Below are 15,593 nucleotides of genomic sequence, written 5' to 3'. Positions count from 1 at the left end.
GGGCGAGCGTAGCTTGCAAGCCTCCAGTATCCAGAACACTGCAAATCCTAGGAGCGACGGGGATTTGCAGTCCTCGGTGCAGAAACGTGCAACTCAAGAGGGTCCCAGGAGACCATACAGTCTGGGTGAGGGGCTGATCAAATCAGGCGGCCGGCTCTTTGCAACCGAGGGTTCAAGGGGACACAAGGCGCTCCTTCTACAAGGTGGGTGAGCCTGGCTCTTGCAAAATCTGCAGCCCTCTCCTAGGAAGGAGGTTGGCAATCTGCACCAAGAGGTGTGCGCGGAGGGCCGGGGAGAGGGCAGGAGGAGGCGGCTGCCTTGAGGCGTGGCCAAAGCAAACTTCTTTCGCGGAAAAAAAAAAAAAAAAAAGCCAAACCAAAACACCCGACGCCACAGAGCGCACCCCTCCTCTCGGCCCCCGCCAGACTCCGGCCTTGCACCCCAGCCGCGTGCCTCCCTCCGGCTGAAAGCGCGGGCCAATGGCGTCTTGACCCCTCTAGACGCACAGCCAATGGGACCCCTGGATCCGCCAAGTCCTGGGAGTGCGAGAGAGGGTCTCAGTGCGTGAAGTTACCTTGCCTTTTGGAGGGAGGCGGGACCCTGACCTACATTCACCCAATGGGAGACGGCGTTGGGGGCGGGACCGTGACCCAGTTTGGGCCAATGAGGCAGACGGGAGGGGGAAGCACATGGCTTTGCGCGTGCTGCCTGACGGGGAGGGTGGGTAAAGGGGTGGGAGGGGAGAAGAGCCGCTTAAAGGAGCCGCGAATCCAAATGACGGGAAACGGGAAGCCAAAAAACCGAGTAGTGGGGTTTAGGAAGACGGAGATTGGTTTCTGGAAGAAGGCTGCTATTCTTTAATACCCAAATATTTCCCCGCCGCCCCTAGAATCAGACCACTGAGATACAGGAAGTATTCTGTCCCTTTAATAGCTTTGTTTTGGGGGTGACTCCCCCCCTTGTGGGGAGGCTTGGGAAAGGCAGGCGCAATCCTCGATGGGGAGTCTCAGCGACCATGGGGGGTACCATCCACTGTAAGATGACACGGGTGGGGGGCGTTAGTTTAGGGCACGATAGGATGGACCCTGAAGGGAGCATGCAGGGGGCGGGGATGGGGGTGGGTGGGTGGGCCGCCCGGGGCTCTACCACAGGGAGGGCTGCGAAGGGGGAACCGGAATGTACCAGGTTGAGAAGCTGGGGGAAATGGTTATACTGCACTGGGCTGAACCATAGGGAGGCAGCAGGAGGGTGGAATAGGGACATCCGGTTTCAGCATTAGTGGAACTACGTGAAGGTATTCATGGGTGGGGGGTATGGGCTGTACCATGTTGAGAAGCCAGAGAGGTAGACGTTAGATCACTGGGCTGAACCACGAGGAAGCAGTGGGGGGGGAAGGGGATTGTACCATGCTGTTTCTCAGTAAGGGAGGTGGGTTGTACCACATGAAAACAGGGAAAAGGATTCGGGCTGTACCATTTCGGAAAGCCATAGTAATAGGCACCACGGACCAGTACTTGATCGTACCATAAGGAAACCAGGGGGCTCGGGTTATACACCAAGTTGCAAGCAGCGAAGAAGACAAATCATGGACCAGCAATGGTCTATGACCGGGAGGTGGGTTGTACCACTTTGACACAAAGGGGGAAGGGAGAAAGAGCGAGTGAGAGCTCAAGAGGCTGGATCATACAGAGCAGCAGAGGGGGGTAGGACTGTATCATATTGAGACACCAAGGGGAGACACATAGGCGGGTTAGACCAAGACGTGGAGGGGGTGCAGACTGGATCATACCATGCAGACGGTAGTTGGGGCCTCGGCAGCGCCTCTCGGGGTGCCGGGGGTCCCTGTTGCCCCTCAAGGCCCTGTGGGCCAAGGGCTGCAGGGGCCGGCCGTTACCGCTGAGGCTCTGGAAGATCTGGGACGGAGGATTCTGGCTCAGGAGTCTCAGGGAGTGCATCTGCCGTGGAAGCGGGGTGGGAAACTGGGAGTGAATAATGAATGGTTCTGGTGACGTCACGCAGGAAGCCCTGCCCCCGAGAGCGGGTGGGCGGGGTCTTGCGCAGCCCCCACCAGATGCTCCAGGGTTGTCAGACTCTCGAATCCCCTCCAGTTCCCTCTCAACCGGGGGTAGGAGGGTAGGTGAGGCAAGGGGACACCCAGGCCAAGGAACGGGTTGGGGGTGGCAGGGAGGGCGCAATGGGCTGCCAGGGTCACCTGGAGGGAGGTGATATTTAGGGCCCTGTCAATGAGGATCCAGGTAACAGTCTCCGAGCAGGGTGGGGTGCTGAGAGAGCCCTGATAGGTGATGAAGCCAAAGGATTCGGGGAACAGGAGCTCCAGGCTCAGGTCTTGAAGAAAGTAGGCATCATCTGCGGGAATATCAGGTCAGAGTGAAGAGGGGTGCCCCTGCTGAACTCCCCTTTGTGCACACCCCAGCCCCACCCTCTCCACCCTCCAATGCCCAGGGACTTACTCTTGTAGGAGATGCGGGTGATGGTGTCCCGGTTAAGGAGGCGGCTAAGGAATGGGTTTGAGCTACCAGCCACCTGTGGGGAAGTATGAGGTGAGGAGATAGGAACCCGGAAGTCCAAGCCCCCAACTCCTTCCTCCCCTAGGACCCCGGAGTCTGGGGCCTTCCAGCCTCCCTCTTCTCAGACCCCAGGTTCCAGCCCCTCCCTCCCGAATCTTGCCTGGGCTTACATTGACAAAGAGGCTGAGAATGGCCAGGCCATTGGGGCCCCGGGAGGCGGCGCTGAGGTTCCCGTAGAGTTCTTGGTTGAAGTGGATGAGCTGCACCTGCGAGGGGAGCACAGAGAGTGGGGTCCCCTGGCAGACAGGGGGGACAGAATGGGCAATGGGTGCAGCTCTGGGCCTTTGGGGTCCCAAGTCAGGTTAAGGATTAGTGTTCAGGGTTGCGGGGGTAGTTCTGTGGAGGAGGATGGGATGAGGCATTAAGAGGAGGGTGAGGTGGGAGGAATTGGGTCGACTCAGGGTGAAGGTCGAGGGTCAGAGGTTAGCAGGCATCACCTCAGCAGAGAAACCCTGGTGGTTGATCTGGTGTTCAGAGCCAGCTCCATCACGCGCTCCAAATAGCAGCCGCAGTTCACTGAGTCGGTGGCTATAAAGGAGGGGCCCCCCAGACACATTGACCACAGGCCGGGGTGCAGGCAGGAAGGAGACATGGCGACCGGTGTTGTACAGGGTTCCCCGGAGCTGTGGGAGAGGTGGAGGCCTTCACAGGGATGCAGAGAGAAGACCTTTTCCCTACTGTTTTCCATTCGTACATTTCCCTCTGCCAACAAACATTTAATCATTCAGCATAGTCTGAACACTAATGTCTTTCCAGACTCTGGGCTGGTCCATGGTAGGTGCTCAATACTGGTGAATTTAATTAACAAATATTTATTGAGCTGCTACTATGTGCCATGGATGCCAGGAAGAGAGCAATGAGCAAGTAGACAAAAATTGTGGGCCTCATGGAGCTTCTGCTCCAGTGGAGGAGAGACAGACAATAAATTCTGAATCATATAAGTAAATGCTTAGTTAATTACATCCTATGCTCACACTGGGGAGAACTGGGAGTTCTGATAAAGTATAATAGGACACCCAGGGAATTCCTTGGCAGTCTAGTGGTTAGGACTCTGCGCTTTCACTGCCAGGGTTTGGGTTCAATCCCTGCTCGGGGAACTGAGATCCTGTAAGCAGCACAGCCAAAAAAAGGGGGGGATGACCCATAGATTGGGATGGGGGTGGGGTGTCAAGAAAGGCTTCCATGAGGAAGTGACATTTGAATGGAGACCTGAAGGATAAGGAGGGGTTAGTTGCAAGGAGCAGGGAGAAGGGCATTCCAGAAGGGAGAACAGTCAGTGCAAAGCCCTGAGATGGCCTATTTTAGTGACAGGGAAGAAGCCAGTGGGACCAGAGCCCAGTGAGCAAAGGAGAGAGTGGTGATGGGAGCCAGATGGTGCACAGCCTTGTGGGCAATGATGGGGTATTTTGTATTTTTATTTAAATAATTGAATGTATGTAACACACTTGGCACAGTGCCAGGCACATGCTACGTACTGTGTAAGTGTGTGCTGTTATTACTTGTCCTAATAGAAGGATTTTGAGTAGGAGAGAGTGGTATGATCTGGTTTGTGTTTTTAAACATCTCTCTAGCTGTGGGATGGAGAATGGATTGCAGGAGGCAGAGAAGCAGGCCAGCAAGGAGGCAATGGCACCAGTCCAGGTGCAAGATGATGGTGGGAGCAGTGGAGGGACAAGAAGTGAAATGCTGTTTAGCAAGGAGACTAGAAAGGACATGGATGGGAAATGGGAGTGAGGGAGGAAATGGGAGTGAGGGAGGAAATGAGATGGGGAATAGCTCTGAGACTTTTGGCTGAGTGAACGGTAGTGCCACCTCTTATGAGAAATGGTATTGCGGGACTTCCCTGGTGGTCCAGTGGTTAAGACTCTGCGCTTCCAGTGCAGGGGTGCAGGTTCGATCCCTGGTGGGGGAAGCAAGATCCCACATGCCGCGGGGCGCGGCCAAAAAAAAACCACAAATGGTATTGCAAAGCGGGCAAACGCATGGATTCTGGGACCACACTGCCTAGCTTTGAATCCCAGCCCTGGCACTCTCTAGGTGTTTGACCTCGGGTAAGTAACTTAACCTCTCTGTGCCTCAGTTTCTGCATCCATAAAATAAGGATAATAATTGTACCTATTTCATGGGGTTGTTGTGAAAATTAGAGGATTTATCAAGTTTGAAAACAGCGCCTGGCACACTGAGTCTGTTTTACCACTGATTTTAAGAGATGGGAAGACTAGGAGCCATGTTTGAGGAGGGAACAATTGGTGGTCCGCTGTGGAGTGTAAGTAGCCTCCTCTCCACCCCTTGTGTTGTAGGCCTCCTTCCCCAAGGCTAGCCTCCCAACTGAAAGCCCTGCCCCCCCCACCTCCACTCAGGCCCAGCCCCAGTGGATTCGGTAACCCCGCCCTCCAGGCCCCTTACCTTCTCTCCCCCTGTGCTGAGTCTCAGCGGGGGCAGAAAGGGGTCATAAAGGACCCTCTTCAGCTCCACATCCACGGGGCTCTGTCGCTTCCCCACAGCACACAGACTCCAGGCTGCGTTCACCAGGCCCCAGAAGGGAGGCCCTGGGAGCAGGTGTGGGGCAGGGAGGAAAGGGAGTCAGAAATATGGACTGGATCCCAAGGCTGGGATCTGCTGGGAAGGCTGTGGTCTGGACTCCTTGGATCCCAGGAGACGAAGGGCTGGGAATCTGGACTCCTGGCTTTGAGGGAGGAGGGGGCTGGGATCCAGAATCCTAGGTCCTAGAAGAATCTTGGAGGAGTTTCCTAAGGACCGCCCCGCCCCCCCCAACACCTCCAAGTCTCTTTGATCAAACCTATCTTAAATTGTCATTGGGGAAGGAACTACAACTCCCAGCAGCCCCTAGACTGCCAGCCTACCCATCCAGTGCCTGCCTGCCCCAGAGCCCATGGGAGTTGTAGTTCTTTTCATCTCACTTGTACCACAGCCGGATAATGAATGTAGTGGGGAGAAGGAATTGCAAGAGAGGGCTGGACGAGGTGGGCAACGGGGCCACTGAACCTCTGGTTCTCAGTAGGAGCCAGGACCTACCTGCCTCTTTCCCAGGAAACACACACACACTTTTCCAGCCCCACACTCCCTTACCTTCCACTCCCTCCCACTCACTACTTGAAATGCTAATGTATAATGTCCCATGCTGAGCCCCTCGGGTTCAGAAGCTGGGCCTCCTGAGGGAGGAAGGAAGGCGATGGGACTCCTGCGTCCTGCGGGGGTCGGGGGCGGGAAGGAGAGAACTCCTGGGTCTCAGGAAGAAAGCGCCCGGCAGCCCAGACTCCTGGGTCCCCGCCCTGGCTGCACCTGGCACGAAGTTTCCCTGGAGATTATCCTTGTAGCTCCACCAGTCCTCGGGGTCAGGTGCGGGTCCGATGTGAGCTGGGGAGAGAGCAGCCTGAACCCCTCTCCTTGGCACCCTTCCCCCACCCCAGTCAGGGGCTCCTGCCCCAACCCCCAGGCCTTACCTGCCGCCCCCAGTGCGGCCCAGAGTAGCAGCGCTCGAGGGGCGTTCAGACGAGCTGCACCCCCCATCCCCGGGAGGCCTCGGGGCGACCCCTTCCCAATGCCCTGGCCCGCCCTCTCTCAGCTTCTTCCTCTCTTTGTGGAACCCCGACCCCTCCGGACTTCCAGCCTTCCTCTCCTACCCACAGGGAGTCCCAGTTCCCCAGTTACTGAGGCAGCCGGGGACTGAGACGCCCCCACGCCCCTACTCCTCTCTCCTCTCCTCCCTCTCTATGCCTCCCCTTCCTCTCCTCTTTTCCCGAACCCTCCTTCTCCCTCTACCTCCCGATCTTCCTACTCTCTCTGCCTTATGCTTCTCCCTCGGGTTACCTCTGGGTCTCTAATCCACACCCCCCTCTTCGTTCTCTTTTCATTACGCTCTCGCAAGCCACCTAACTCCATACCTCCATCCCGCTTCTCTCCCCTTCTCCTCCTCCTCCCTCGCTCCCGCTCGGCCTCCAGCTCCTCTCCCTCTCCCCACCTCCTCCTCTCCTGCCTCCTCGGTTTCTCCGTCTCTCTCTTCTCTCTCCTCCCTTCCTCCCTCCTCCCCCTCCCTCTCTTTTCTCTCTTGCTGTTATTTAATTTTTCTATCGTTGTTTCGGGGTGGGGGGAGCTCTCACAGCAGAAAACCCTCCTCCTTGGGCTGGCGTGGGTGTGTGTGTGGGATGCCCCAGGGGCAGGATGGAGGGGTCGTTGGGGGGATGGTCCCCAGCTCCCAGCCGCGCTGGGGCCATGGGGGCGGGGGTGGCCCGGACACCTGGGGCCCAAGAGCTGGCAGTTTCCATCCTCCGCAGAAGGGGGAAGGGGGGCGCTTAAGGTGGAGCTGGAAGAGTCCTCGGATGTCTTCCCTCTCAGGGCCGCTGGCCCCGGAGGATCCGGCGTCTTCCAGCTCGCGGGGACCCAGGTTGGAGCCTGCATCAGTGCCTGCAGCCCCCCGCCCAATGCATCACTCGGGCCTCCGCCAGGGGCTCCCTTAACCCGGCGGCGGGATCCCCTGGGAGACTGGCGCGCGATGTGGGCGGCTGACCAGGAGGGGGAGGCAGAGACTTGGAGAGGGAGAGAGAGAGGCTGGAGGAGCCGGGAAGGCAGAGAAGAGAGAGCAGAGGTGAGGTCAGGGAACAGTGGAGGCTTGGGAAGGGAAGGGGAGCCTGAGGTGGATACGGAGAGCCGTGGTGGAGGGAGATGCAGGGTAGAGATGAGAGGGCAGGCTGGGGCGGTTGGGGGGCTGCTGGGGGAGGTGGTGGCGGCAGGAGAGAGACAGAGAGACTTACATACATTGAATGAAGGAGATACAGAAACAAATACACGCCGAGAAGAGAGAGAGATACAGAGAGAGGGAGACCCCCAGAATGACAGGGAAAAAATACAAAAGGAGACAGATGCAGATGGAGGCAGAGAAAGAGATACAGAGACCCACAGAGACACAGATGTAGACACACAAACTTGGAGATAGAAGCAGAGAGACCTAGACAGAGAGAGAGAGAGGAGAGAGAGAGTCCCACATACCAGGTTAAAGATGGAAGAGCAAGATGCCAGGCAGGAGGTGTGTGGGGAGAGACAGAAACAGAAAAAGAGATCTAAAGACAGAGCGACAGAGAAACACTCACCCAGAGCAAGGGGCAGAGAGAGGAGGAGACAGAGAACGAGGCGAACACACGTGCACATCTATAAAGAGACGCACTCATGCAGAGAAAGAGGTATGAACAGAGACCAACAGATGGACAGAGACAGAGAGACCCAGATAGGGGGAGAGAGTCCCAGAAACAGGTCAGCTGACATGAAGGATGAGACTAAAGAGAATTCAGAAACACAGAGTCATTCAGGGATAGAGAATTGGAGATGGACATTCAAGGACCTGTGATGGAGGGAGATGGAGACACCCAGGAGAGTCAGAAATCGAGAGACAGAGAAAACACGAGAAAGAAAGGTATATTCATTATCCCTTGTCACATAACAAATTATCTTAAAACTCAGTGGCTTAAAGCTACAAATATTTATTATGTCATGGTTTCTGAGGGGTGGGAAGTTTGGAGCAGTTTAGTTGGGTGGCTCTGGCTCAGATAACAACAGAGAACTCAGAGTCTCTCATGAAGGTGCAGTAAGCTGTTGGCCAGGGCTGCAGTCATCTGAAGGCTTGACTGGGGCTGGAATGTTACTTCCAAGCTCACCTACATGGTGCTTGGCAAGAGGCCTCAGCTGCTCACTAGGTGAGCCCCTCCATAGGGCTGCTTGAGTGTCCTCACAACATGGCCGCTGACTTCCCCCTCAGAGCGAGTGATTGGAGAGAGAGAGAGAGGGAGGGAGAGAGAGAGAGAGAGAGAGAGAGAGAGAGAGAGAGCAAGCAGTGTCTTATATGACCTATGTCCAAAGTAACACATCATCCCTTTTTTTTTTTTGGCTGCATTGCATAGCCTGCAGGATCCCAGTTCCCTGACCAGGGATTGAACCCAGGCCCCAGCAGAAAGCGCCGAGTCCTAACCACTGGACCGCCAGGGCATTCCTGACACCACCACTTCTTTATTCTATTCATTGGAGGTGAAACAGTAAGTCTAGCCCACATTCAAAGGGAAAGAGATTAAGCTCCTCCTCTTGAACAGAGGGGTATCAAAGAATGTGGGCTTATTTTAAAACCATCACAGGTGGGGAGAGGAAGAGAGAGAGGAATGGAGAGAGACAGACTCTTAAAGGCCCGTGAGGCTTAGAGGTTGGTGAGACACTTATTCAGAAAGGCAGGAATGTGTCAAGAGAGACTCTTGAAGACAGAGGGAGCTGCGGAGACAGGGAAAAGAGTCAAGGCAAAGGAAACCAAAGCAGCAGTAGTAATAATAATAATTACAGTAATAGCAGCCAGCACATAAAGTACCTACTACATACCAGGCAAAGTTCTGAGCACTTTCTATGAACTGACTCATGTAATCATCACAGCCTCTCTATGAAAGAGAAGATGTTGTTATCCCATTTTACAGATGAGTAAGCCAAGTCTCAAAGGGCTTGCCCAGAGTTATACAGGAAGGAAGCAAAGAAGGATGGAGAAAATATGATGGAGACATATGTGCAGAGACTACGGGGAAGTGGCAGGAAAAGACTGGCAGAAGAACCCAGCTCTGACAGACACATAAATCAATAAGAAATGGAAGCCAGGGACTTCCCTGGTGGTGCAGTGGTTAAGACTCGCGCTCCCAATACAGGGGGCCTGGGTTCAATCCCTGGTCAGGGAACTAGATCCACATGCATGCCACAACTAAAGAGCCTGCGAGCTGCAACTAAGGAGCCTGCCTGCCGCAACTAAGACCCGGCGCAACCAAATAAATAAATGGAAGCCACTCTGATTGAGAGTTTTCTAGACACTGGGGCTGTACCACGCACTCTTTAGGTTTTGTTAACCCTCAAAGTTGCCCCATCAGGTGGGGGTTAGTATTAGCCCCATTATACAGATAGAACCCCGAGGCTCAGAGAAGGAAGTAACTCACCCAACATGTCATGGGTTGACTGATGCCTCCCTCCCCCCAAAAAGAGACATGCCCACTCAGAACCTGTGAATAGGACCTTATTTGGCAAAAGGGTCTTTGGAGATGTAATTAAGATAATGATCTTGACATCAGATCATCCCACATTGTCTGGGTGAACCCTAAATCCAGTGATAAGTTCTTATAAAATAAAGGCATAGATAAACAACGGGGATTTACTGTATAGCACAGGGAACTACATTCAATATCTTCTAATAAACTATAATGGAAAAGAATCAGGAGAAAAGAATATAGATATATCTATACATATGTATATATATAACCGAATCATTTTGTGCACACCTAAAACTAACAGAATATTGTAAATCAACTATACTTCAACTTAAAAAAAAGAAAAAGGGAAAAGAAAGGCAGGGGGAGATTTAAGACACAGGAGAAGGTGATGTGAAGACAGAGCAGAGATTGGGGTGATGCAACCACAAGCCAAGGAACACGAGGAGCCACCAGAAGCTGGAAGAGGCAAGGATGGATCCTCCCCTAGAGCCTTCGGAGGGACTGTGGCCCTGCCCACACCTTGATGTCACACTTCTGGCCTCCAGAACTGTGGGAGAATAAATTTCTGTTATTTTTAGCCGTGCAGTTTGTGGTAATTTTTTATAGCCGCCTACCCCAGGGATTGGGAGACATCATGAGAAAGACATGGAACTCATCACAGGGAGAGCCAATGAAGGAACCAGAGATACACGGAGGGAGAGAAGACAGACTGACATGACAGGAAGAGTAGGCTCTCCCCACACTTTGACTCTCCTCCTCCAGGAAGCCCTCCCTGACCTTCAGGCTAGGTCTGTGTCTTCTGTGGACCTTCTCAATGTCCTGGGTACCTCCATTAGAGCACAGATCTCATTAGGAGAGGGACTGTGTTCCTGTGTGCCCTTCCTCCAGGGCCCAGGCCTGACCCATCTCTGGGTCCCCGGCATCACCCTACATAAAGGACATGGGCATCCTCAGGAGAGAAGTCGGGCGTGATTGAATGAGACGATGCTCCTGATGTCTCTCCCTAGAGATTCTCACCCCTCCCATCAGCCTGGGAGACACTTGGGTTTCCTTCAAGGCCCAGGGAGGGCCTCACCTCCTCCAAGAAGTCTACCCTGACCTCTCAGGCTGCGCCCTGTGCTGCCCCCATTATTACACATCACACCAATGTGACTGTACCCAGGTCTCTCTCCTACCTCACCCTCCCAGACTGGGAGCTCCTCCAGGGCAAATCCAGGGACTGACTCAGGTCCTGGTCCCAGCATTTCCCAGGGAGAACTTGGGAGAATATGTTGAATGAATGAATAAGTGAGTGAATGAAATAAAATATAGGGACTGTGGCATTGCATTCAGAAATGGCTAAGAAAAAGATTTTCTTACATGGGGGTAAGAGGAAGTCTTCCAGTGTAGGTAACATTTTCCTGACCCTCTTTCTGTCCCCATAACATCCCAGCCCTGGCTCAGAACTCATCTTCTCCCACCAGGATCCTCCCTCCAGCCCCTCCCCCACTGCAGTCTCCCTCCCCCTCCAGTCTACCCTCCAGGGACCCCGGAGGGGTCTTCTACATTCAGAGTTGACCTCACTTCTCCCCTAGTTATAGCCTTCCCATAGCTCCCCAGCACCTCTGGACAAAGTCCCCACCTCTCCACCTTTCTTGTCATGTCCAAATCCTTCCTCTGTCCTTCAAGACCTACCTCAGACGTCACATCCTCTGAGAGAAGTTTCCTGACTTGCAGGCTGTATTCAAGGCCTTCTTGGGGCTGGCCCAGTGAACGGAGCCACCTCTGTGATGGTCCATATCACGTTTGTTTCTCATACAGGGCTGATCCTCTGGTCATAGACCACCTAGGGTTCCCCAGAGGCACTGGGGAAAAACTCAGGCCCTCAGCCTGGTCTTAGAGGCCCCACATGCCCTGACTACCCCCTATCCCCAGCCTCATTTCTCCTCTCTTACCACACCGGGCCCTCTGGCCTCTGGACCTTTGCACAAACTGTAACTTCTAACTTGGCCTTTCTTTCTGCCTCCTCTGCTGGGCAAATTCGTGCTCAGCTCATATGCATTTCAGGAGTCTGCTCTTTCAGGAAGCCATCAGTGATGCTGCGGTGGGCAGGGGCCTCTTCTGAATTCTGGAAGCCACCTGTGCTGCTTCCATTATAGCAGCAAGACAGACTGGGCTCAATGCCCAGAGGCGGGAGGGAATGGCCAGGCCGGAGGTGGGTCCCAGATGTGAATTTCACGCCAATTCGTCTCAGGCACTGGGAACAAAGTTTGGGTCAAAAAGAACATATGCGGCTTGCCCCGCTCCTCACTTTTGTCTCCTACGTCCCCAACCCCTGCGTAGGAGGGAGCAAGGCCAGGACTCTCCGGGCCCGGGTGGTTCCCACAGCCCCTCTTGGCCTCCTCGTCCCTCCTTCCCTGCTCTTAACTCTCTGGGGGAGCCTGGGAAAAATCCTCCCGATCTGTGTTCTCACCTCCTGGGTTCGCCTCTCCTGGGGGATGTGTGGCCACCAGTGTTTAAATAATAAAAACAAACTCCAATGGCTCTTACTCTGGCCAGACACTGTTCTAAGCCCATTACCTACACATGTTAATTCATTTAATCCTCATAATATGCCCTGTGGGTTACTTCCTATTATCATCATCATCACCACCCCCATTTCACAGATGAGAAAACTGAGGAATAGAGAGGGATTTGAACCCAGGCGGTCTGGCTCCAGAGGCCACACACTTCATGAAAATCGTCTCTAGAGCAGTGCCGTCCAATAGAAGTTTCTGCGATGATGGAAATATTCTTTATCTGCTCTGTCGGATATGTTATCCACCCACCACCAATGTGGCAGTGGCTACTGATTGGATAGCTCAGCTCTGGAGAACTAAGTTTGAAGGCCGGCTACTTGCCAGCTACTTGTGTGATGGATGCTAAGTCTCCTTGCCTCTATCATTGCTTCTTTCTTTCTTTCTTTCTTTTTTTTTTAAGATTTAGATTTGTGGGCTTCCCTGGTGGCGCAGTGGTTGAGAGTCCGCCTGCCGATGCAGGGGACACAGGTTCGTGCCCCAGTCCGGAAAGATCCCACGTGCCGAGGAGCGGCTGGGCCCGTGAGCCATGGCCGCTGAGCCTGCGTGTCCGGAGCCTGTGCTCCGCAGCAGGAGAGGCCACAACAGTGAGAGGCCCGCGTACCGCAAAACAATAAAAAATAAAAAAAGAGAGGAAAAAGAAGGAGGAAGAGGAGGAGGAGAAAGAGAAGAAAAGGCAGGAGAAATCTTAAGTGTGAAAGGGACTCGACTTACCATTATTGGCTTTGAAGATAGAGGAAGGGGCCATGAGCCAACGAATGCAGGTGGCATCTAGGCGCAGGGAATGGAAAGGAAACATTCTTCCCTAGAGGTTCCAGAAGGAATGCAGCTTTGTTGACACCTTGATTTCAGCCCAGTAAAATCCATGTTGGGCTTTGGACCTCTAGAACTGTCAGAGAATAACTCTGTGTTGTTTTAGCAGCTGAATTTGTGTTACTTTGTTATGGCAGCAATAGAAAACTAATACACTGGTTCTTCTCTCTTTCTGGGCACATAGGAGAATTCTGCTTTCCTGCCTTTGTGCAACTGTAATCCTGACTAATGAGCTGTGAGTAGAAGGGCTAGAGTCGTTCCTGGGCTAAAGCATCTATTTCTTTTTAATTTTTTTAATTAATTAATTTATTTATTTTTGGCTGTGTTGGGTCTTCGTTTCTGTGCGAGGGCTTTCTCTAGTTGCGGCGAGCGGGGGCCACTCTTCATCACGGTGCGCGGGCCTCTCACTGTTGCGGCCTCTCTTGTTGCGGAGCACAGGCTCCAGACGCGCAGGCTCAGTAATTGTGGCTCACGGGCCCAGTTGCTCCACGGCATGTGGGATCTTCCCAGACCAGGGCTCGAACCCGTGTCCCCCACACTGGCAGGCAGATTCTCAACCACTGTGCTACCAGGGAAGCCCAAAAGCATCTATTTCTTGTGTGGGACCATTCAATACCCTCTGTCTGTCTGTCTGTCTCTCTCTCCCCCCTCCTCAGTGATCAAGGATACCATGGGTTGCAGCTGATGCAGTGACAAGACGGTGGATGCCTCTCAGCCTGGGTGCTTCAATGATTGTGTGGAAAATCGCCCCTTGCTGACTTGCATGGGACAGGTACATGAGAAAGAAATCAACTCTCGTTGTGTCAAGCCAACAGGGCTAGCCTAACCTGACTAATGGAAGTCCTTAATGAAGTACGGGAACTAGCTTGCTGCTATACAAGGCAGTGTGTTCCAGGAAGAGAGAAGGGCAAGTGCAAAGGCCCTGAAGCGGAGTGTTCTTGGTTTTTAAAGGAACAGGAAGGAGACCAGTGTAGCTGCAGAGGGGTGAGTGAGGGAAAGTTGTAAGAGGTGAGGTCAGGTACGGGGTGGGAGTGGATCAAGTAAGGTTTTGTAGAGCAGGGCAAGGACTTTGGATCTTATTCTGAGAAAGATGGGAAGACAAGACTTTTGAGCATAGTAACAGCACGGTCCACTGGGGCCTAGGTCAGGGGTCTGACTTAGGTTTTAAATCATTATCCTAGCTTCTGTGTGAAGAAGACTCTGAGAGGGTAGTGGGGAGACCAGTATGGAGACTACCTGTAATCCAGGCAAAGAGTGGTGATGGCTTGGATCAAGGTGGTAGCAGTGGACATGGTAAAAAAAAAGAAAAAAGGCTGAATTATGAACATATTTACTATGTGTAACTGAAGAAACCTCAGGTAGAGTTGGAGTTGGGACAGGCCTGTAGGGGGCGCTCTCAGATCCCACCAGGAGACCTCAATTAACAGGAGAGAAGTAAACCTACATCTGTGATAGGAAGGTACCTCTAGGTTACTATCAGAAGGAAGAAGAAAACTTCTCTCCATCCAGGGCAGCTCAGCCAGTCAGGCTGTAGCAGGCCAACCAATGTGAAGCCTCCATACTTTGGACTCCCAGTTTCCTCCAATGGACTCTTTGGTTATTACAGCCCCTCCCAACTCTCCTCTTTTCCCTATAAAAGCATGTTCCCCTTGCTTGTTCTCTGTATTTGCTTATGGTCACCCATTTTTGCATATCGCTGATTGTGATTTCTCTGCTAGTCCCTAATAAACTCAGTTTTGTTGGTAAAATAGCTGGCCAATATATTTTTTAAATTTTATTTATTTATTTTTGGCAGCATTGGGTCTTCATCGTGTGCAGGCTTTCTCTAGTTGCAGCGAGAGGGGGCTACTCTTCGTTGCGGTGCGTGTGCTTCTCATTGCGTTGGCTTCTCTTGTTGCAGAGCACAGGCTCTGGGCACGCGTGGGCTTCAGTAGTTGTGGCACGAGGGCTCAGTAGTTGTGGCTCACGGGGTCTAGAGCACAGGCTCAGTAGTTGTGGCGCACGGGCTCTGCGGCATGTGGGATCTTCCCGGACCAGGGCTCGAACCCTTGTCCCCTGCATTGGCAGGCGAATTCTTAACCACTGCACCACCAGGGAAGTCCCTGGCCAATATATTATTAAAGTTGTAAGTAGATGTGAGGGTTAAGTAGTGGGGTAGGTGCCCGACTGAACTGATTTTGAGAAAGGATGGAAAGAGCAAGATAAAGAAATCTAGAACTTTTCTGAAACACAGAACTCTTCTTAGAAAAACCCTTAAAGACTCCTAACTCCTGCTTCAGATATGCCCGCACCCAGGGCCCAGTTGGAAGCCAAAGGCAAGCCTCCCTATATATAGGATAGTATTGGTAGCTTGGGGGTCAGCCACCTCCTGAAGGCTATTTCCTGCCTTTCTTAGTCTCCTCAGGAGCATACCCAGAACATTGGCGGGAGGGTCTGTTCTCTCTGCCTAGCACCCAATGACATCATGGCCCAGCCTGACTCCCCATTGGCTAAGAGGCCTGCTTTTCTCTCAGGGAAAGAATAGGTTGCTCTCTAGGCACCGGTGGACCTTAAGTCATATCACTTTGTCTGAGATTCCTTCAAAGTACTAGCTCACTTTCTCTCCTACCAAGGTC

The 15,593-nt window shown here is 53.1% G+C and overlaps 1 protein-coding gene and 1 long non-coding RNA gene across 9 annotated transcripts; one reads left to right on the top strand and one right to left on the bottom strand.

Moving 5' to 3' along the window:
- Positions 1-93: 93 nt before the first annotated feature.
- Positions 94-7,007, bottom strand: CA11 (carbonic anhydrase 11). 7 transcript variants are annotated; one of them, XM_067720807.1, is made up of 9 exons: positions 6,494-7,007; positions 5,892-5,966; positions 4,995-5,137; positions 3,026-3,211; positions 2,699-2,794; positions 2,472-2,544; positions 2,213-2,367; positions 1,790-1,979; positions 94-242 (listed from the first exon to the last, which is right to left on the bottom strand). In XM_067720807.1, the coding sequence occupies exons 1-9, from the start codon at positions 7,005-7,007 to the stop codon at positions 94-96; spliced, it is 1,581 nt and encodes a 526-aa protein (XP_067576908.1). The 7 variants fall into 7 exon arrangements, with proteins under 7 accessions (XP_067576908.1, XP_067576909.1, XP_067576912.1 ...); XM_067720808.1 differs by having other exon boundaries at positions 1,790-1,955; XM_067720811.1 differs by having other exon boundaries at positions 6,053-6,624.
- A 144-nt stretch (positions 7,008-7,151) lies between these two features.
- LOC137215536 (uncharacterized) lies at positions 7,152-14,853 on the top strand. 2 transcript variants are annotated; one of them, XR_010939310.1, is made up of 3 exons: positions 7,152-7,194; positions 8,501-8,632; positions 13,635-14,853. It is a non-coding gene; the product is annotated as an uncharacterized lncRNA (long non-coding RNA). The 2 variants fall into 2 exon arrangements; XR_010939309.1 differs by lacking the exon at positions 7,152-7,194 and adding an exon at positions 7,315-8,016.
- The last annotated feature ends 740 nt before the right edge of the window (positions 14,854-15,593 follow it).

Source organism: Pseudorca crassidens, chromosome 20, assembly GCF_039906515.1.
Source record: "Pseudorca crassidens isolate mPseCra1 chromosome 20, mPseCra1.hap1, whole genome shotgun sequence".
Taxonomy (NCBI): Eukaryota; Metazoa; Chordata; class Mammalia; order Artiodactyla; family Delphinidae; genus Pseudorca; species Pseudorca crassidens.
Note: the sequence above shows the minus strand (reverse complement) of the source record. Positions and strands in the feature narration are given on the sequence as shown.

Bases quoted from the DNA above. Each gene is read 5' to 3' on its own strand.
- CA11 (XM_067720807.1), bottom strand. From the start codon at position 7,007: ATGCAGGCTCCAACCTGGGTCCCCGCGAGCTGGAAGACGCCGGATCCT. The intron at 2,545-2,698 runs GTAAGCCCAGGC...ACTTCCCCACAG, and splicing joins TTCTCAGCCTCTTTGTCAAT to GTGGCTGGTAGCTCAAACCC. The intron at 243-1,789 runs GTATGATCCAGT...CCTCCTTCCTAG, and splicing joins CCCCAACTACCGTCTGCATG to GAGAGGGCTGCAGATTTTGC.